The sequence below is a fragment of the Gambusia affinis genome, linkage group LG08, assembly GCF_019740435.1.
Source record: "Gambusia affinis linkage group LG08, SWU_Gaff_1.0, whole genome shotgun sequence".
Taxonomy (NCBI): Eukaryota; Metazoa; Chordata; class Actinopteri; order Cyprinodontiformes; family Poeciliidae; genus Gambusia; species Gambusia affinis.
The window spans coordinates 19,652,501-19,675,439 of NC_057875.1; the positions used below are offsets into that span (position 1 = coordinate 19,652,501).

Sequence of the window (22,939 nt, forward strand, 5' to 3'; positions counted from 1 at the left end):
TGCCCCACGCGCCTGAGAGACATAATCAGTGAACACAGCAGTAAGAGCAGAAAGGAGATAGAGAAACATTATGCAGCAGGGAAACTTCTAACCATTCCAATAAATGAAACGCCGCTTTTTAACAAAAAGTAAGGTAATTTGTATTTCTCGTATTTGTGCTTTGTTGTGATGAAGTCTTTTGCCAATTAGGTCTGTCTCCTTAAAGGGTGCCACATTTGTAAGAAAAATGCCGTTGTGAGTCGAGTTTGTAGGTTGAGCCTGTGAAAAACCTGCTAACTCCTCTCTGCCAATGCAAAACAGCTTTTGGTGGAGGCGGTGTAATAGTGTGGGACAGCATCTTCCTGTCATCACTGAAGGGAGTCCTAATGAAGAAAGATTTCTGAGATAAGATTCTGCTGCCGGTATCTTTACATGCATCAACCGAACCTCTTCCGCCACGATGCCGATGTTTGTTCCCAACAGCGTGGGGTTTATGTGGATGGAAGTAGCTGAGAAGAGTTTTTCCATGGGTGTAAACCACTCCAAAACTCCAAAAAATCCTCCTCCTCCTGTGTCACCACTTGAGGGGAAATAAAGAGGCTGTCCGGTTAAGATTCATTGACCCTATGAGTCCTAAACGCAGCGGCGGCGATCCGGCCAAATTTGCGATTCCGCCACACGTTGCGCTATCTGAAAGGGGAGACGTTGCACTTTCCAGCCAATCTCGGGTTATTACGGTAATTTCACCAAAAGGATATTTAAAGAACTGCAAAAATATCCAGGCAGAGATTTTAGATTTAGGACATAAAGGGTTTCAACAAAAAGAAATCAGGTCCCACAAAAAGAAATCAGCTATGCACAAATTTCCTTACTTTTTGTGATAAGTTTGCATAGATACATACTGCCCTCCACTCTCAATGTAAAGATATCAAAAGTAGGGAAAAAAAAGTTTATTGCAGGCATAATCCCTCACCAAAACAATCATATCTTTATTTTGACTACATTAAGAGGCAGCATTATGTAAAATCAACTTTTTTGAGGTTAACATATCATGTTAAGATGTAATCAGAAGCATACATGGAGTGCTGATTTGATTCTTTCATGCTTGTTGGAGAAATCCTTTAATCTCCCCTGGCAGCCATTCGGGGGTGCCTAAACGCTTGCTCTCACAATGTGCCGCCTATTTAACAAAAAAATAGGCGGCATAACTTGAAAAGCTCCGCCTTTCAGTTTCAGTCTCCCAGCCGAATTTCCGCACCACAGATCAGTCCTCCCCCATACCTTCCCCACTGAGCTCCACCAGACTAGCGTCAGCAGCAATTAGCAAACACCCGGTGGAACTGTCAGTCTACTGAGCTCATCATGTAAAACACTTCTCAGTCCAAAGCTTCTGAGAACGGTTGTAAACGTCACGTCAGAGGAACACTGTTGTGATGATGTGCTGAAGGCAGAGTAGTGTCAGAGTAGGAGCTTCTTAAAGAGACACAGACCAAATTCAAGACATCACATTGCAAAGTCAATGTTCTTTTAAGCCATGTTTGTTATGTGGAAATTTTTTTACAATAGTTGACAGTAATATCGTCATTTGATTGTGCTTTAAAATGGATCTGAGTGAAGTTGCCCTCCACCACCTTCTTCAAATCAGTCAAAACGCAAACGTTTGTGCTATGAGCCTGGAAAATACGTAATGCCAACCTTTAAATGGAAGCAAAAAAGAAGTGCAAACAAAAAAAAAGTCTAACCAGAAACTCTGAAAATCATGTCATTTAAAGGGCTTTTAAGCATCCTAAACTCTAAATTGTTCGAGAGTAACCTCTTGCACATATATTTGTACTGCAAAGCTGCCCTTTGAAGTGCTAAAGCAGACAAGGGAGCTCAGAAAAGTGCAACTTAATGATCACTAGGTTCAGGGTAATGACACTTGCATCTAAAAATAAAAGAGCAACTGTTTCCCCATCATCCAGCAGTCATTACGTACCATTGTGGGGGTAGTAGTGTAGTGTTCACGAGGGCATGGGCAAAATGCTACAGCTCGGCATGAAAATGAACCCAGCTTGAGCTCTGCGTGTTGATTAGCGTGAAACAAAAGCAACAAGTGCACGACCGCAGGAACTATATGGAGCTGCTAATTACGTCGCTGATGTTACAGTGAAACTCAGAGCATAATAGTTTAAACAAGTGAGTGGTAATGCCTATTTTTCTCTACGGAAACCTTCAGAGGCTGCGGATATTACAAAAACGCCTTGTGAAAGTCACACAGTGAGGGAAGAAAAAAAGGCCTCTAACAATAGAGTCTGAAATTAAGATGGCAGGACGGTGGATGGAGTACTCACAACCACTTAGCATTAAGAGAACTACGTTTATTCTTAGAAATGCTTTTATTGTCAAATGTGGTGCAGCAGACTGGTGGCAGAGGTTGGCTTTTGGACTGATCAGCACATCAAATCCAAGCATTAAAGGGGATAGTACATAAAATTGCATTATTTTAGCTTTAAATCCTGCTATAATGTCGTTCCCTCATCAAAAGCATTCATATGTTGCCATTTGGGGTTACCTAAGCTCTTGCTTCTTCAAAGTGTCGCCTATTTCCACAAAGCTTGAGGTGCAGTCTCCAGCCGAGCTTCCGTTCCCCACTCAGCTCCTTCAGACTAGCAGCAGCAATTATGAAACATCTACTGAACTTAGCATACCAACTATTTCTCAAGAACAGCTGTAGAAGACACTGTTGTGATGGCATGCTGAAGGCCGACTGTTGGAAGGTGCAGGAGCTTCTTAAAGAGAGAGACTTCGAGGTGTTAGTTTGAGTAAGCGTAATGTAAAATTTTATAATGTGCTCCTTGTCTCTCTTTTCTTTATTTAGATAGTTAGGTGCTCTTACATGGACCTTTCACAGAGTCATAAAACAGTAGCAATCTGTTTACTTTCCCAACCTAGAACATATCGAAACGTAATCAATTGCAAATTTATTAACGGAATCTGACTTGATATTGCTTTTATTGTTGATTCTATGTTGCATTGTGTTTTTGCGTTTGATTTGATGTAAAGCACTTTGAAATGCCTTGCTGCTGAAATGTGCTATACAAATAAAGTTTGATTTGATTTTGATTTGATATCGGGATCTTCTCATCCAGACTTTTGCTGAGTTGTTTTTATCACGACAGAAGTCGTTAAAAATTAAGTTGATACTTGCGGCATTATTTTTAGCAACTTAAGATAACAGTTACTAGAAAATGGCCCTACGTGCCTGCAAATACCATAATGCTGCCTCTTTAAATACTTCCTGTGCTGGTGATTCTTCTATTCCACAAAGTTCAGCTATCATCCTACGAAAAGAGACAACATGTCAATCATAGCTGGAGGAATTTTTCATCATGACAATTTTATATGGTCATAATATACTTTTCTAGATATATGGTTTGGGCCAACTTTTTGCTTAATTCTTTGTGGCATACGTTTAACGACGAGTCGGAAACATTCCTCGGAGATTTCCCAAATTTGCACGATAGAATCGCAGAGTTGCTGCAGATTTCTTAAATGCACATTCCTGATGCAAATCTCCTGCTCTACTTCCTCCCAGAGGAGCTCTATTGGATCTGGTAACTGTGGGGGGAATGAAGTACAATCAACTCACTGTCATGATCAAGAAATCATGTTTCAGCTAATTATTTAAGTACCAGGCACTCAGGCTCATCGCCAAAACAGCAGATGCTGATCGGAAGCATTCAGTTTTTTGTTTTTTGTAAACCCGTATTGATGAGAAGGGGGGAAAAAAATAAATAAGATTTAGCATTTTTCCATCTGCTGAATAGATCCACTTATTCACAAGGGTATTTATTTGCTATACAAATTCAAAGCAGAAAGAAATGAACACTTTTTATTTATAGTTTATTTATCCAAATGCTGCAAAATCCTTATTATTCACCGCTATTATCGCATTTTGCATGTTTTTCTAAAATCCTACAGCCCCAGTTAGGTGGTGTTATTTATTGGTTATATAATCACATTTCCTATGACTGCGTCATGAGTAGAATGTAGGTAAATTTCCTTAAATCATCACGTTTTCAAAATGGGCACAAAACATCCCGCTGGCCGGAATGAAAGACGAGTCGTTGGAAAGGAAAACAAGAAAAGGTCAAAATGGTGAATGTGACCAGCGTGCCATGGGGCTTCACATCCTACTTTTATCTATGTGCAATACAATCTTGAGAAAGAACAGAAAACTCAACAATTTTTCAGAGGCGTGTCAGGAAAAAGCCTTTTTTAAAGAAAGCAATATTGGAAAAATATAAGCTTGAAGCAGCCAAGGGGGAAAACTGTTGGTGAGGAGAATATATTTTCACTTCTGCTTTATGTAGGACTTCAGTTCACTTCCCTATTTTAAGTTAATAAACTACAAAAGCTGTTTCCAGCGCATTCTTTTTAAGAAAGATTTCTTTAGCTGACATTGGCAATAGACTTTTCTTTCATTCACCTGGTTAGTGGAGGCTTCATCTTGTTCCTCATGTCAGTGTTCAGTGGTTTGAAGGTCTGCACTGGAGTAAGGTTAGGTTAGCAATTACATTTCTTTCCAAGAATCATTCTGTTGTAGTGTCACTGAATATGGGAAGGCATTTTTCAAATGACCTTCATCAGAAAAAAAAAGGCTTTATATACTGTGTGTAGTGTGGAAAATTCTCATTTTCACCCATATTCTCTTAATATTTAAAGAAAATGGTGTACTTTAAATTATGAATATCTCAAACTCATTGTAGTTTTACTTTGAGACACATTATACTTTAAGTGTTGAATTATTTACAGGTGTTATTTTTACCTTTGAAAGCCTCTGTGATGCTCTACTTATCTTGTTGCCAACTTTGTTCGCAACTTCAGCTGGTTGGCGGCGATTTAGTTTTTCAATAATGCAACTTTCCTCCAACAGTATTTTATTGACCTCTTCCGTGTAAACTTTGTGATATCAAAGTAGATGTTTGAAAAATCCTTATTTTCTGTTTTCACATATTGGGAAACAAAGAAAGTACATGTTACATGAGAAAGTAACACGTTACAGTTAAAGAGACGCCTGTCTGTCTGTCTGTCTGTTTCATTTTCTCCTTGAGTTTTTTCTGTCTTTCCTCTTTCTCTCATTCCCTTTTTCCCAGTTTTGCCTATTTTTGCTACGATCCTTGCGTGCTTGGGGTTTTCCGGGTATCGGCTGTTGCAGAGGAAGAACATTTTTATCTTCTGGTCTTTGTGCTGCTGGATGCCAGTATTGTTCTCTTCTCCATGATTTGTATTGTTTTTTGAAGTCCTAGTTTGTCTCCATGGTGTTTATTATTCACCTTTCCTCACTCCACTCCCTTTTACAGCTGTTCCCAATCACCTGATTTTATCACCTGCATCTCATGTTGTTCTCCACTCATTCCTGACAGCCTAAGGATCTACTTACTTTCTGACCTTGCTTTTTCTTTTTGTCTACCACGTTTTACCTTTTTTTTTTTTTGCCTTATTCTCCCCCTTAATCTTTCCTTGCTTTCATTTTAACTCCTTTCATTGTTCCTCTGCTATTTTTTATTTATTTTTTTTTGTCTGAACCGTTGTATTCATATTTAAAATGCTCCAACAACAGCAGCCTGGGAACTCTACCGACTAGAGTTTGGAGTTCAGACATGAAATATCTTCAATTCACACGCTTTGTTTCTATGTTTGCGTTTCAAATCAACGGCACCAACTTGTGGTGGGGTTTGTAGAATCCACACAAATGCACCTTATCATATGCAATAATCCACCTTTAAAAAATGTTTCGCACATGAATATGTATGCGTTTCGCGGAGAAGTGGAAAACATTTCTAAACACTGCAAATGTATTCAGAAAGATATTCGGCTCGTAAATCACGGCTCGCGGAGCCCACTGTGTTACGTTTACTCTTTAACGATCAACACGTTTGTAATAAAAGCTCTGAAATGAATAATCACGGCCGCCGCTCTCATTGGGTGTCGGACGAAAACCCAAATTCATGATGCATAATGCCGTGAGTGCATCTCCCGGTCACTTAAACATATCTTTGAAGAGCACACATTTATCGATCCTGACACGATAACTCGATTGAGTGCTAAGTAGACTCTAAACATAAAGGGAATCCATTTAGAAACACTCTTGCACATTTGAACAAAGTGATGATGAGGCATTATGTGAGTCTGCATACCGATCTCCGTGACCAGACGAGCCATTTTCATCTGTATGTAAATGCTGAATATGTAAATAAGGCCAAGCAACGCCGGAGGAGCCGACGACTGTTGGGCTCGGATTTATCACTCGCAGCGTTTGATCCACTGATCTCGTGGCACACACTTTGCATCGGATTTCTTTTTTTTTTTTTACAACACATCGGCTCTGAAGACGGGACACAGTCGCATAATAGGCAATATTTCCCCTTTTCATTCATTCACTCAGAGCTGGGTCAGGGCTTCCAGCTTGCTAGATTGGATGAAAGTGGAGCCAGGCAGAGCAAATGCTTTCTAACAACAATGAAATCGAGGTGATGTGTTTTCTCACATATCTCCTCATTCCCTAATGCAGTGATGCCGCATTCATTTGGGGTAACTTTAATCTTGTTCTGGAAAATTCCATTAATCTTCAGCATTGCTTGCAATACAAAGAAGAAGATAAAAAAAAAAGAAAGGAAGGAAGAAAAAAAAATGCTGAGCGGTGGGAAAACCACTGATGCTATATTTTACATCCTCACACCAAGTGGCCCGTGTGCAGAACATGCATGTATTCCCCTGCATACTGACAAAGTCAATTAATAAGAAAGGAAAAAATCCTCCTGTGTGTGTGTGTCAAGTGCGAGTTACCGGTGCTGCCTTTAAGACGGCCTGTCAAAGGAATCGAATCACACGTCGGGACAGAAATGTTGTCCTTGCCGTATATAGATTATTTATCAATCTGACCGTACACGGTGATGTGTGGCTGCTTTTAGAGTCCGTTCACATACGCAGTAACCTCACATCAGCCTTACCAGCTGGCCACGGTTTGTTTTTCAGCTCAGAGGGCGACTAAAAAAACACACTGCAGCTGACATTACCTGTCAGTCTGAAATGCACGTATACCGTTAATGGTGAATTTAGGGTGCAAAATTTAGTAAAAATAATGAGCCGTGATTTGTTTGAGCCCTTCTGTATAGTGCAGTGTTACATATTTTATAAGTTAATAGAGTTTTTATGATTTAAAAACCTGCTTTATTCCTCTTGTGCCGAATTTGTGTGTGTGTGTGTGTGTGTGTTGCCTGCGCTGCTGCTCTTGCTCTGCTGAACCGTAGCTGGTTTATTATTTATGCAAGATGATTGTTAAACACTGTGAAATGCAGGTGTGGCCTGTTTCAAACGGCGCTTTTGATTGGTTTTGTTGCATTTTTGAAGCAAATTTAGCCCGGAAAGCTTCGATAATAGATTTTGTGAAGCGATGAAATGAAAGCACCAGATTAGTGAGCAATTCAAGTATAATGTATATTCCAGGTACATTTTAGTGCCAGCGTATTTGCATATGTGCTAAGAGTAAGCTGAGCTAGAGGTTGAATTTAAGATAATTCAAAGGGGGAGGGTGGATGTTTTACATAATTTCCAGGCACATAATGCCATTTATAACACAGTCAAGTTTAATATTTCACTTTTGGCTGTTATGAAAATGCTAAATAACTTAAAAGAAAAATCGAACCGCACAATTTGATGCCTTAAAACTGACCTCTGTCTCTTTAAGAAACTCCTGCCCTTTCCCGTCACTCCTGCTTCTCCTTGAAGTCGTTTACAAAACTTTCTTAGGAACGTTGGGCTAGATGTAGATGTGCAGTTCCACCAGCTGTTTGCTAACTGCTGCTGCCACTAGTCTAGAGGAGAGGGGATGTGTGAGAGGGGCGCTCAGTGGGGCGAAAGTTCGAGTGGAGAGTGCAGCTCCACGGAGGAGCTTCGTGAAGGATTCGTCCTCCTCTGTGCACCACAATCTGGTTTGTAAATACAAGTTGATAGACTAATGTAAATCAGCTTTCTAAGTGTGTGAGCGCTGCATCTCTCTCACTCAGTGTGTAGATCAAGAAAAATACGGCTGCATTTCACCGATTTCCACCTCGGCCTTATTGTGATCTAACTACAGGGGATTTGTTGTTGGCTTGCAGAGTTTTCTCCTCTGTCTGACTGATCAGGCATCCATGTGCTTTTTTCTTTTTCTTTTTTTTTTAAGTTAGAAGAAATGTTAATGGAAAGAATAAATAAATTGATAAATGAACAATCTGAAACTTATGTAAATGTAATTGGAGAACTTGTATGGGCAAACAGGACATATTGATTTTGCCAGATGTAGTTTCTGAGCCTGCAGAAACAGTTTGGAGCATTAGAAAGGCTACGAAAGACGTTGAATTGCATTGTGCTAAATTTCAATAATTCCATCCTGATATTTTTGATGTTTTGGGCTAAAATCACCGTCGGACTGGTGTGAAACTAGAGTCGCATGTACCGAGCTACATGCAATCAGTGTTTACAACTTTGGGGCTGCAGGAGGCTAAACAGAGCTCATGCAGTCTCAAGAACAGGAAATGAAACTCACTACCCTTTTAAGTAAAAGCAGGATTTTCAAAATAAGAGCAACAATGGGAACATTCACAGCATGTTTGATGTAGGCTGGTTGAGTATCGGTTGGATGTGACCTGTGGTCTGCACAATCCTAAGGTCGGATGTAAGGCGCTGCATCGGATCCCTCTCTAAGCCCTCCCACCTTGACTCTCTCTTTCACGAAGACGGTGGTCTAGCATCTATAAAGATTCTGCATAAAACTATTTAAAGATGTATGTAATAAAGCTGTAACGTATGACTCCATAAAATGTTAATAATTCAGCTCACACATCCATAACAGCCCTTCAAGTCCCTGGCTGCTTGTGTGAAACTGTTAGTGCTAACAAAGGAGATTGAAGAAATGCAGGGACTCTCGCTTTTCTGTTTAGCGGAATCAGAAAAAAAACCCCATTAGATCTGTGTCTTTTCGCTGATTCCGTCTCTAACAATGATCTTAATCTCCTTTGAGGACGTTCCTTATTTCCGCCCCTCGCTCTCGCTCCTCCATTTTGCAGTCATTTGCATGGGCAGAAAAGGAGTGTGTACAGAACACATTTCAGTGCCTGGTTCCTCTCATTAAGTCACCTGTCACTTCAGGACCATTATAGCAACCTCGCATTAGCATTCCCTCTCTCCTCCCCAATAAAACACCTGGTTCCGAATTGAAAGGAGGGTGTGTGTGTGTGTGTGTGTGCGTGCGTGTGTGTTTGGGTGTAAGGGGAGAGTGTGTGAGCCTACAGGCGAATGGCAGCCTACACATCTCACATTAACCACTTGTGTTTTACACCGCGGTTCGTCGCATCTCTCATAATGGTTTGCTGATTTTCATAATGTGCATAATACACACAATGCCAACTGGTGTAATGTATTCCTCTGAACATGAAAATAACACCCATCTCACTCCATAATCAAACACACCAAATGTTCTCGCCGACTGTCGTGCTCTGCGCAAAAGAAAACGGAGAGAAGAAAAAATAAATAAAGAGAGTGAAAATTCTCTGCTGCGTCTGCCAGGGGCGTGCTAACTTACCCAATCACGAGAGGACTAAATCAAGAATGCATTTGTTATCTCTTGGGCACAGAAACAGTCAAAGGCCCTCCAGATTGTTCCTTGTACATTTCAATTAGATTTGACATGTGTTGAAGAGTTTGGACTTCAAAAAGCTGCGCTGCGCGCCGTGCCGAGCCGAGCCGCCACGTCAGGGCTCCGCATTGTGTGCTTGCTTTGAATGCTGCAAGGCTGAGGTGTCAAAACTGGCAAGCATGATAATGGTTATACGTCTGGTGGTTTATGGGGCCTACAGTGACCCTTGTGTGTGTTAACCTTGCTTCCTCTGCCTTATAAATCCTATCCAGAGCGTTTTATTGGGCCCCACTCGTCAAGCCTTTCAAGTTGGATTCGGTGGGTGGGGCTGCAGCAATGACGACGCGGCGATAAATTCGCCTTCTGATGAGTGCAGTGTGCAAGCACGCTCGCTGCGACGCAGGATAGCGCGCTTGCTCGTTGCCACAACAAGTGACCGCTCCTTGTTACATTATCGCTACGATGAAAAAAATTGTATGCTAATTAAAAGTGATATGGAAACTACACTGTTTTATTGTCCCGTCATAAATAGTAATGCGTTGTGGGAGATGTGATAAATATGATGCCAAGTCCCTGAATTTAAAGTAAACAGCAGTGGAAATAAATCATGTCTTTTTTGTTGTTGTTGTTGTTATTTTTTAATATGTAAAAGAGAAAAGCGTGAGTTCAGGATTAAAAAACAAATTAGAACTTCTTTAGTTCCTTAAGTTTGATTGCTTTGATTGCTATAGATTTTTAACACCTACGACTTAGACGAGGTTTAGTATCATGATTTAACGTGTAAGGCTTTAAAGGGTCCACAAAAAAATCTAAAATTCTGTCCCACTGTTCTTGCAGGATTGAGGTGTTTCTAGTGGCTTGTCAGAGATGGTGGAAGAATCAGAAAGGTCCAAAGGAGAAACCTGGAGCTTGGTTAAGAAAAAAGGCAGACTTGTGATTCTTAAGGTGAAACCGCCTTGAAATGTGTGTTTAAGAGGTAATGTGCCTCATGGTGGAACAGTAACCATAAAGTAACTTTTCGTTAATTTACAAGGGTGTTGTCTGATTTGGATTTGTGTGTATCTGTGTATATATGCAGCTCAAAGGGATCCGCTATCAGTTGAAACAACAGACTTTATTTGAGCAACATTTATTTGAGATGTGTAAACAACACAGTAGACACACCGTACGTCATGTTGTTTACACTGCAATGCATTATGGGGAGATGATGTAACCTCTGTCCAGTAGGAAAGAGTAATAAGTAACTTTCACTTCTGTCAGTTTGGACCAGAGCACACTGAAGTAGAAGGAAACGCAGAAATGACGAGGGGAAACGAAAATGAGGAGGACCAAAAGGGTGAAGAGGAGAGAAAAAGCTAGCGTTTGTGCGGCCGCTGCTTAGAAATGCGGATGGTATGCTTCTTACACTCCGACAGACTGGCGACCTGTCCAAGGTGAACCCGCCTCTCGCCCGCTGTGGGTGTGGAACCCCTAGCTGGAGATAGGAACCAGCAACCCTCCTGACCCCATTAGGGACGAAGGGTGAACAGAAAATGGATGGATGGATGGATGGATGGATGGATGGATGGATGGATCTACTTAGAGCTCCAGTTTTTAAGTGAAGCTGTTTACAGTAAGCATCGAGACCAAGAGATTTTCTCAAACATGTTAGAATGGTGTGTAACGAATACATTACGCAAATATGTTAGTTCAGTGGAAAACAGTCAATCTCAGCACATCCTTATAATATCCCAAAATTATTTATAGACATATTGTGCTTTTTTGAGCGGTACAGGAGAATACATGGTCTGAAAAAACGACCACTGGGTGGCAGAATGGTTCGCTGGCCGGAAAAACAGGCAGGCAAAGCGAGAAGCAAGACGGAGCGTCCAGGTGGTCTCTCCTCTGAAGTAAGTAGAAGTTAAACCTGCAGGCTTTGCTCTCCGATTATAATGAGACATGGAGTCATTCTAAATAATTTCAGATTAAGTTTTATATGTCTGGTACTCCGTCCTCCTCATATGTTTCTGATAGCGGGAACTAACGTTTATGTGAGCTATGCTACTTTAGCTGTTCGCAGCTACGTCCGTGTATGATTATAAATTATCTCTGGGTGGTTCTTACAGTATCTGTTTTGCCCAACGGGTTCCAAGTCATGTTGCCAACTGATATCTGTATTTATAGTTTGTGAGATATTCTGATTCGCCTTTCCCTTTAGTCTCAAGCAACAATTGGAACAATCAGAGTCACAAAAATACTTGTGCACCGGATCGTAACCTGATCTGTCCGTAAATGCGGTTTTGTGTGTACCAGGTGACTTGTGCGTACTTTTTCAACATTTGTAGGCGTAGGAGAAGGTTTTTTTTTTTTTTTAAGGTTTACCAATCCAATATTACACATACACAGATACTTTTACACACGCACAAATACTTTTACAAACGCACAGATATTTTGAGACTATTTTCACTCCATACCTATCAGACAGAAGAGTAATGCAGCATGAAAAGAAATTATTAATCCGCTGTGAGACTTTATCAGTTAGCTTATTGTGATATATGTAACCCATTTACCTTACTATCATGAGAAGAAACATCAGAGCATCAGAATTAATGTATCGAAATTCTGCGAAGGAGTTCTTATAAGATGAAAAATATCTGCTTTGGACCATCTTAACTCTCCTGTGAGAAATTCAAACTGATTCTGTGAACGGAGGCAGTTCATACTGCTGTTTTCTGCAGATAAGACACTGATTGTTAAAACTACTGCATGCAACCATATCTAAAAAAAATATCCCCTCAAAGACATCGTTCCATGAGAATCTCATACAAACATCTGCCTAATCTCATTTTATGGCAGTGTGCTGGTGTCATCTCCACATAGCTGGATCTGACTCCTGCCACAGAAGCTTACATACATTAGTGATTAGCATGAACATCATAATATCTTTTTTTAAATGATAATTTATGTGAAGTGTTACTCTTTTAGAGTCAAATCATTATACAGCAAATGTCTTCAATCAATTTAAAAGACAAATTCTGCATTTATGTGGCATTCTCTCACTTCTGGTTTGATATTTCCCCTCTCTTCTTATCAAAACCTCATTCAAAGTGGTTGATGTGCTAGCACAAATCTGACTTATAAGTAGGCCAAAAGTCCTCCGTATGGTTGAGATTGAGACCGTCACCTACGGTAAGTTGAAATACCCAGTGGGGTTCGACTTTCAACCATCTAGTTTGGATTTGGGGTGGAGAGGAAGAAAGAAGCGGTCCTACTTCACTATTCCATTCATATTCAACCCCAAAGCCAGCCTTGATGTGTGTTTGGTCTCCTTCTCCAACTGAAACGCCCAGCTGTGCCCAGGCTGCAGTCATCTACGCCACCATCGGATTAAAGGAAATGGTTCAGATGTTTTTAAAAAGAAGCAGATTTTTTTGTGTGTGTGAGAAAACACAGATTTGTTTCCAGTGGCAAGAAAAAGATTTCTATGATTCAAGGTGAGGCATTCAGACCTAACAGTTCTGTACTGACAGCCAAGCTATCAACTTCAGTCCATTAGATCAGTGGTCCCCAACCACCGGGCCGCGGACCGGTACCGGTCCGTGGACCAATTGGTACCGGGCCGCGCAAGAAATAATTAAATATGTCCGTTCTATGTATTGAGTCTGGAGGAGCTTTTATTTTGAAAATCGTACACCGGATGCCGAGGGTTGAGTCCTGCGCCAGCTCACAACCCCCCCCCCCCGCGGTCCGCAGGAAATTTACGAAGGCTTGAGCCGGTCCGCTGTACTAAAAAGGTTGGAGACCACTGCATTAGATGGTTAAAAGTTTGGAACAATTGAAGGTTTCTGCAGGACAGTGGTCCAAATCTCATCAAAACCGGTTTTGGTATTGACAAATCATGGCAAGTATTCACCTTCTGCAATCACACCAACCTCAAATCTGTTAAAAACAACAACAACAAAAAAGGGACTTTGATTCAAAGGTTCTCGCCAGGAAACCAACCAATAAGATCAACCAAATGCCAACTGTGTTTAGAGTGTGGAAAGGGTTTCAGGCAGTCTTATCATCTTAAAACGCATCTGAGGACACATCTGTCCTACAGACTTTTTCAAGGTTTGTGAAAAGGTACCAAGTGATCAAATATCTAATGGTGCAGCACATTTCGATTGCGGCTCGATTTGAACAGTTTGGAGCATCTGACTCGTCTGACGCTCCTCTAATACATTGAATGTAAACCAAACCTCATGCTCAAAACGCGTTTGGTGTGAATGCACCATAACACTGATAATGCCAGATGTCTACAAAAGAATGTTGCAGACATCTGTCTTCTAGAGACAATTATCCAGGTCTTAGTGGTGGTGAATGCATGAGTTAGAGAAAATCTACAAGGCATTTGAAATCTGAGAACCAAGATCTTGTTCTAAACATTCTTTGAAGTAATTTGTTGCATCATCACCCCATAATGGAAGAAGAACTGTTCAAATGCATCGCCGAAAGGTTAAAATTAACATCCCATTTAATTTCATTATGAGAGGCTGTGAACTTTTGACAGACATTATGGACGTAGTGTGCTAGCAATGTTTAACGGTCATTACAGGAAAGATTTCTAGACTCCACGTTCTACTTTTCCATAAACAGAAATAAACATTTGTTCACAGCGATCAACTGCAATTTTTTTTTTTAAAAAAGCATAACACGAACTTTGTTAAAAGAAAATCAGGGCATTGTCGATGTCTGCTACTGAGATTTTTCCCTGTTTTCAGAGTAAGCAGATGTGAGATGGAGAGGAGTAGGTAAACCGTGTCAGTGCGTGTGTGTCTGAAACAAACATGTTCTTGTCAGAAGCTGAGACCTCTCGTGTCTATCAGCGGCGATGTTTGTGTGGTTCCAGAGGAACGAGCGTGCCGATGTTCCAGAATAAACCCCGTCCTCCCAGCCCTCCTCCCCTGTGGGTTGCGCTTGACTTCCACCGTTTTCACAGCTGCTCTCAGCAGTGCACTCCATTACACCTTAAATCACTTAAAAAGATCTGAAGCACCGAAAACTCCCTTTGCAGCTAATTCGCCCTGACCGCATGGATCATCCAGAGAAAATAAGAGCATGAAAACACCGCAACATCTGATTCCAGCCTAATCAGCTCTGATATCTTTAGATTGCCAGCATGAAACTACGTCACGACGATGACGCTGTAGCACGGCTTTTTGAAAGGGCGCCGCAAAACAAAACACCACAGATAGAAATCTCCTATTCTGCACTCCAGTCAAGCGTTTTGCTTGAAAATCGGCGCAGATCCATTTCGACAGAGGCACATTCCTCTTTGTTGGGCATCCAAAAAGCGGCCGCGGAGATTAGGCTCGATAAATAGGGTAGGATAAGTGGTTCTTGTCCTGTGTTTGGTGGCATAGAGCAGAAGACACACAGAAGCATGACATGCAGCTGCACAGAGCTATTGATTCTCCACCGGTCTCCAGGCACCCTTCCCTTTTCATTCAGGCTGGCTGCCAAGAGCCTCAGAACAGGAGCCCCCCGCTCTCCTCTCCCAATGTCTGCACGTCTGCTTAAGCACAATCAATGGCCCATCAGCGGGGGAGAGAATGCCCGCCACTGGCTTTGCTTCCATGGGGTGGGGGAAATGGGAAATTGAAAATATACATAGGGGGAAATGCATCATGATAACTGTGCTGGCATGAACAGCCTTCGGAAAGCAAAAGAAGAAATCTAAACGAGTGCAGGTTTCAGTCACTGGCGCCGCTGATAGTCTTTAGAAAGCTTACTTTAAGCCAAATGAAAAGACCAACTCATTCGCATCAGTCTAAATAGCTATTTGTTAGATGTTTTTCTGCATCCTGGACTCTGAAACAAAGCACCAAAACACCTCATTTCCTTTGCTCACTGGAGGAGAGTGCAGCATATTCTCTCAATCGGGTTTCTTTTACAGACAATTAATTCAGCTCTACAGGTTGTATGGTTCAGGTGCATCTTGATAAATTAGAAAATCCCTGAAAAGTCGCTGTATTTCTGTCGCATATTGCTAAAAATTGAAGTCGTACCATATGCTGCCCACAAAACGTGTTAAGCTCCTTGGATGCTTCGCCCTTTTTATCGGTTTTTGCAAGTCAACTATGATCAACAAAATTTGGCGTTTTTGACAGAAAAGATGTTCAGAAAAAAATCTTTTAACGACAAACTGAAAACTGATCTCCACAAATTAACTAGTGACACATAAAAATATGTCACATAAAATAAGTGACTGCGTTAATATCTCCCCCATTCAATGTCAGCATATAGTGCATGGGCCTTTGAATGCAGTCACAGCCTGAGTCTGTGTGGACCGTCCCAGGCAGGCTGAAGTAAATGCACCAATTCTCTATCGGTTTGAAGTCTGGGCTTTGACTAGACCACCAAAGAACATCCACCTTGTTGTCTTGAAACCATGTCTGTGTAGCTGTAGCTGGATGCTACGTTGTCCTGCTGGAAAATAAATGTTAACTCCTGCACCTGTGCTCAGTCAGATCTAGTCAAATTTACACATGGGCCATATTCCTCCCATTTCTTCATGATGGATTTAGTTGAACTCCAGAAGAAATTTGAGTTTTGTTTTTTTGGGGGTTTTTTTTTTTAGATCCATCCCCTGACTTGTACGTTTCTAAAACATTTTCTCTGATTTGCTTGGGATGTTCTTTAGTCTTCATGCTGCAACAGTAGCCGGAAATATCGATTGACCAAGGGAGAAGGGCACTACATGGCTTAGTGGTAGAGCAGATGTACTGTATGAAAAGGCTGCAGTCCTCCATGCAGCTGTCCCGGGTTTGATTCCCAAGCTGTTTGCTCATTACCCTGCTTAGTGACCATGCTATCACTGTGATTTACAGTCCAAACAGAATCTATGGCACATTGTCAAAACAAAGATGAAGAACAACAGCACCAGCAGCCGAAGGCTGCTAATAAAGCAACTCGGGTTTCCTTACAACCTCAGCAGAGACACAGGCTGAGTTCCTCCATGCCACTCTGCATTGATGCAGTAATTCATGTAACAGTAGCCTTGACAAGGAGCTGGCTGAGTACTGACAGTACATAATACATCATTTTTAGCAGGTTGATGATTTCATCGGTGTTATGTGCAAATTCTAATTAGACTTTTCTGATTTAAAAAATGATTTTTTTCGTGTGTTTTGAATCTTCATTTATAAATCACAGTGTGCATAATGAGTCTACATAGTACGACTTTGTGGCGAAAGTGATTAATTGGATTCATCGTGAACTAATTTAGTATTCGATTAATTGTTAACTGGAGTCCACAGACTCAAAAAGAGGCCATTTGCTGAAAGAACCACGTATTCAGAGCAGCAATTAAAGCAAAACTGTGAGACAAATACGCACGTGTTGATTTTAAGATTGGTTAATTGATAAATGAATCAACAGATTATCCCTAGACTGTGTCCTTGTGGAGTCGAGCAGAAAGGGCTGAGCGTTTCGCAAGTTGATCTTAGAAATTTTGGGGCGTTTTTTACCTGTAGATGCATTCTTCGCTACGAATGAGCAAGTGTTCACTAAAGGAATGCTAATATGTTGCATTTTAGGCAATGAAATGCATATTTTGTGTCTTTTTAAAGCATTTCTTTCAAGTGGTTCAATTAAAAATCTGCAGAATCTTTTTATCCGATTAATCATCAGAATAATCGACAGATTAATCAATAACTAAAATAATCATTAGTCGCAGCCCTGATGTGACTTTCGCTGTTTAAATTGCGCCGCTGAAAAAGGATCCCACTCGATTTATGTTCCAATATATTGGAACGCACCTGCATGCGTTTCGTTTTCCGCCAACGCGCCTCAGAAAACGATCGCTCCAGAGAAGAGGGCCCACTTTGTTTCTCAGCGACGCTCATTCAGGCTGCTCCAGCGGTGGTCCACTATGCAGCATTCTGCACCAACTGGAACGCTCGAGTTCATGTTGCAGATCCGTCAGCCGGCTGTCACGGCTCACAATGGAGTGACAGAGACGTCCCCATTACCAAGGACGTCTCAGTTTTGTTCCAGCACACAAAACGTCTCTTTCGAATTCATCTCGAGCAGCACAAAGGAGAGAACTCCGAGCCGAACCCCGGTGAATGTCTTTGCTGTGTCCGCCGCAAGATAAATAATGTAGCCTCTTGCACAACTCATCTTTCATCTGTGCTTTGAATTTAAATGGAGGGCATGTCCGGCACAACGCCGAGCCAGAGACGGCGGACCGAGCATATTACTAATTATGTGCTCACTGGTCATTTAAGGAGGGTGAGTTGTAGTCTGACTGGTATTGAGTGAGAGCAGAGAGAAGATTTGTATGTGCCATTAAGAGGACAGTACGTCCACTAACTCAGTGTCACCCACATAATAGGAGCACATAGGAGGAAGCCGGTGAGACAGAGAACACCTTGAATGATGGCAGTAATATTTAAAAACCACACAGGCTTCCTGCGGAACCGAGAGAGAGACGCGGAGCTGCGTCAAATGCAGGTGTGAAGACAGGGGGCTGCGGGGAGGGAATAAGAAAAGGTGCAGGGATTTTGGTATTCAGCCCCGAAAAAACAAACCAAAAAAGAGAAGCCAAAAACCTCCGTCACGTTCGGGATATTTCTGCCATGCGGACACTTGTTCACGCTCTCGCCACGCAGGGTCGAGCGCCGTGTGGGGATAAATCCTCACAACGGCCGCAAATTTGTTTCGCATGTTTGATTTGCGATGTGGGTGACTTTGAGATGAGCGCGTTATTTCAACAGGACCTCGTTTCTGTGCCCTCAGCAGCAGCGTGAGTGAGATGGAGTGGGCAGGGGGATGGAAGATGTGGAGGGGGACGGGGAGTGGAGGGGTGCGCTCAGTTCTGCAGCAGTGAGTGAGAAGGCAGCCAGTAGCGTATGCTTCCAACATCTGCAATTGTCTGATTGTGATTTCTGGTCAACTTGGTGAAAAGAAAAAAAGCAACTGGTGATTTTTTTGTTTGTTTGTTTGTTTTCTTTTTTTTTTTGTTTGTTTTGGTAGCATCTTGAGAAAGATGTCTCACTCATGCAGTGAATGATAAGGATAATAGGGCAAAATAGCTGCGATGTTATTAATATAATTTCAGGACCGAGGATCCGAGCACTTGAGTGCTCACATCAATACAAATTAACGTGATGTAATCGTCTTAACGGTGTTTAATTATTTGATGCTACATCAGCACACAGCAGCCGCTGACATTGTGCATGGGCATGAAATTAGCATTCAAATATTTACTGTACCTCGCTGAAAAGGAAAATGAGCTGAGAGAGGATGAATGAGAGGCAGAGAGCAGAGGAGGAGGAGGAGGGGAGAGGAGAGCTGCTTCCTCTGAGTGCACTTTATCACCAACAAGTTTACATTCGGTTTAATCCCTACTGCTCTTTAGATCTGGGAATTCAGGGTTGGGGTTTTTTTCTGTCTTCGTCAGCTAGGTTACAAGGGTCTCCATTCTTGGTTTCACGAGACCTATTTTTTTTATTATTATTATCATTTTTCATGGGGACCCTGAACCGTAGCCGTGAACTTTACAAGCGATCCACAGAAGACCCTTGAAAGCGGGCAGGGACGACGCTTGACCTTCAGCACGGTGATGCGTTCGGCCTCATTGACGGTGTGCAGCAGATCTGCCAGCAGCAGCGTGATTGGCCGGGAACAGCTCAAGGACATTTTAATATGTTCTAGTGCACACCTGCGGCAGCATATCCAATCAGTAAAGGTGCCTTCAGAAGATTTTTTGTTTGTTTTTGGTGGGCAGCTTAATAATGTGGTGGCGCCATTTTAGACTCGGAGAAGTTTTGACATTAAAACATTTCTTACTTTAATGAAAGATTATTTCACCAGGAAGAACAGGAAGAACTTTCCTCTGAGTCTTTCGCCCCGCTGTCCTCCCGCTGACCAAATGGGAAAAGAAGTCAAATTCAGTTTGTGGCATTATCATACGGCTCTTGGCAAAATGCAGCATTTCAGTTGTTGATGACTTTGTATTTTCTGATGTAAAGCACTTTGAAACGCCTTATTGCTGAAATGTGCCATACAAATAAACTTGATTGATTGATAGTTATTAAATAAGCACTGGCAGAGCTTCAATAGAGGTGACCTGGCTCTCTGCCCAGGGAGTCACGGCCCAGAGGGCATTGTATTTATTTTTTTCCCGTTGCTTATTTGCACTCCCAGTCATTGTTGAACCCCTCAGTTGTATTAAAATAATCCTGTACACCAAAGCTGTCTGGTAAAAATGGATAAAAATTTAAAGCAAAATGCACAACATTGTGTAGTTGCTTTCATATACAACAGGAAAGTAACAAATATTTCAAACGATAGAATAACATAGCTGATCAGTACAACTGTAATTATGCTCTCAACAAATATTAACATAAAAATATATTGTTTAACTTTTACATTAAGGCAAAACCTTTTTTGTTCTGCAGAATATTGTACCTTTTGTCATTTTCTGTAGAGAAACAAGAATAACAAACTTATTCTGGTTCTTTAATTGAGGCTGCTTGACAAACGCAGCTCTTGTAACATCCTGAAGTTTTTAAAACGGTTCACTTTGTAATAATGTACTGTTTGTTTTTCACTCATTAAAATATCAGATTTATTGGTCTTTTAAGTTGAACTGTAGCGTCCTCCGTTTAGCCAGCTGGAGAGGCAGTGTGCAGCAACATGTTGCGGGTAAATTTTACTCAACGCTTCATAGAGAAGGGCAAAAAATCTGGTCTGGAGTCCTTTTAATACTGCTTTAACCTGTAGAAACACGACGGTTGGATCACAGTTTGGAAAGCGAAAACTTTCAGATCCTTGGTGACAATCACAGTAAGGTCAAACTTAGACTGGATTTATTGATTACACACTGATTGGAGATGAAGACTGTGGTTTGTGAAACCTCTTTATGGGAAAGAAAGATAGATTCTCTCTATTCTCATAAAAAAAAAATTTTTATTTGCATCTATCTTTCAATGCATACACATATAAATATGCATAGTTCATATCACATCAATGTTTTTGGTTATTAATGTTTCAAAAAAGCCCCCCCTTCCAAATAAGCTACTAGCTTATGCTGTGGGTGGCATTCAGGCAAGAATCACCACTGCACATGTCTGTAACAATATTTCACCTAAGCATCCTGCAAAGCTTTGGGAGGGGGGTCGGGAGGGCTTTCAGAAACTTGCGTGATATCCACCTACCCCAGTGTTGTCATGGTGACGATGGTGTACCAAAAGGCTGCGGGGATGCTGGTGAACTTGGTTGCTGTAGAGCCTTTCTCTGCATAAAACATGACCGTGGCGAATATAATGATGGCCATGGTGAGGGAGAAGAGGAGGAAGCCCAGCTCGGAGGCGCAGCTCTTCAGGGTGTAGCCCAGGATGCGAAGCCCCGCGGAGTGCCGGGAAAACTTGAAAATCCGAAAGACGCGGAAGACCCTCAGCGTGACGAACGCCCCGCTCACCTGGTCGTTGTCGGTCATGACCAGGCCGATGTAGTAGGGCATGATCGCCACCACGTCGATGACGCTCATCACGCTCTTCATGAACTTGCAGCGGCTGGGGGCAGCGATCAGGCGGAGCAGGTACTCGACCGTGAATATCATGACGCACGCCGTGTCCAAACAGAAGAAGGCGAGCGCGTAGCGGTCACCGCAGGACACCTCCTTGGACCTGTTGGGCAGAGTTCCGCACGGCACCGTCTCCACCACGTTGGCCATCACCGAGATGGCGATGAAGAAGCCCGTCACATAGTAGAACACCAGCGCCAGGGTGCTGGTATGCGGGTTTTCAAAAGCCCGCCACAGATACTCCCGGAACGTCAGATTCACCGGCGCGACCTCGTTGCTCATGTCCATCTCCTCGTCGTCCTGGAGCCGCTCCGCGTTCTCGCGCCTCCGGTCCTTGTACTCCTCGTAGCAGCAGTCCCCGATGATCTCGGGGATGATGCCGAAGAAGGCGAGCTCCTCGTCGTACGCCGATATGCACTCCTGGCGCGGGTAGTGGAGCTTGCCCGTGCGGTAGAAATTGAGGATGTGCCTGAAGATGTCGGGGTCGCGGTCGAAAAAGTACTCGCTGGTTTCCTCGTGGAAGAAGAAGTCCCTCTCGGTGCTCCCCAGCAACGTGTCCGGGTACCTCTCCAGCGTGGTCCGCCACGTCTGGAACTTGGTGCCGCTCACGTTGAGGATGATGAGTCCGTCCTGGGTTTTCCTCTTGTCCTGGGGAGGGATGGGCATCGGGGTGCTCGCCACGGGCATCCACCCGATGGCCGCCGCTCTGGCGAAGGGAAGCCATGCCGCTACACCTGCTGCCATGCTGACCTGTAGTGGTTTTTTTAGTTTTTGTTTTTTCAAAACGACCCTTCTCCGCTTGTCACAGTGCTACGGGCTCAGAGATAGATTGCATCTGCAGGAGGAAGAGCAGATAGAGAGAGAAGCTCAGCGAAATAGAATATTTTTTAGAAAAAGAAAAGAAAACAATCACTTAATTTGATTCTACCGAGCCTATCCAGTCTTCTCTAACTGTTGTGTTAAGAAAGCCCACTCTTTGCGGCAGAATATCAATTAGATTCCCAAATCTTCATCCAACAATAACCGGGATTTCATTCCTCTCTCTGTCACCCTTTGGAAATAAATCCAAGAAAAGTAAAAGACCCACCATAGAGAAGCTCCATCATTAATCTGCGTCCGCGATGAAGTCAATAAAACACTAATCCTCGGAAGAGAATATTTGCAATCCCGCCAGCCATCTATTACCCACTGCAGCCAGGCGATTGAAGAGAAGAGGAGGGGGTAAAAAGAAGAAGAAGAAGAAGAAGAAGAAGAAGGGAGAACTGCTGTAACGTTGCATCAACAAGTTAAACAATTGAAGCGGCGGACTCCGAGCAGAGCGCGGTCATTTGTCCCTCCTTTACCGATCGGCAGGGCCCCTGTGCAAAGGTTTTCCCCCTCTCGCTGCAGCTCCTCCTCAGCAAACTCATGTTCCCTTTTTTCGCTCGTCGACTGCAAGACCACCTTCCTACCCCTCCTCGCCTCCCCCTTTTTCTCAGCATAGAGCAGTGGAGAGATGAGAGAAAAATCGGATGCAGAGAGAAAAGGAGAGAGCGAGCGAGAGAGAGAGAGAGAGAGAGAGAGAGAGAGAGAGAGAGAGAGAGGGAGGAGCGGTCCTTTCTGCACCCTGAAATTCCTCTGCTTGCCTTGCTTCAGCGTGTGCATGGGGAGCTGTTCAATGCGAAACTCTGGTCCAAGTAGGCGGTGTATCTCCTGAAGCTCGACTTTAGATTTGTGTTTGGAGTTCTTTTTTTTTTTTTTTTTTT

At 42.5% G+C, this 22,939-nt stretch overlaps 1 protein-coding gene across 3 annotated transcripts in view; it reads right to left on the reverse strand.

Moving 5' to 3' along the window:
* The window catches only part of LOC122835424 (potassium voltage-gated channel subfamily D member 2-like), a 75,172-nt gene extending 52,447 nt beyond the window's left edge, over positions 1–22,725 (reverse strand). For all 3 annotated transcript variants that reach the window (XR_006371307.1, XM_044124491.1, XM_044124492.1), the window contains exons 1-2: positions 22,282–22,725; positions 20,827–22,029 (exon numbers count right to left, since the gene is read on the reverse strand). Coding sequence is in view for 2 of the 3 variants with exons in the window: in XM_044124491.1 (XP_043980426.1) it covers positions 20,827–21,938 (1,112 nt within the window). In the remaining variant the exon portion in view is untranslated. The remainder of the gene's footprint in view (positions 1–20,826; positions 22,030–22,281) is intronic.
* Positions 22,726–22,939: the final 214 nt, after the last annotated feature.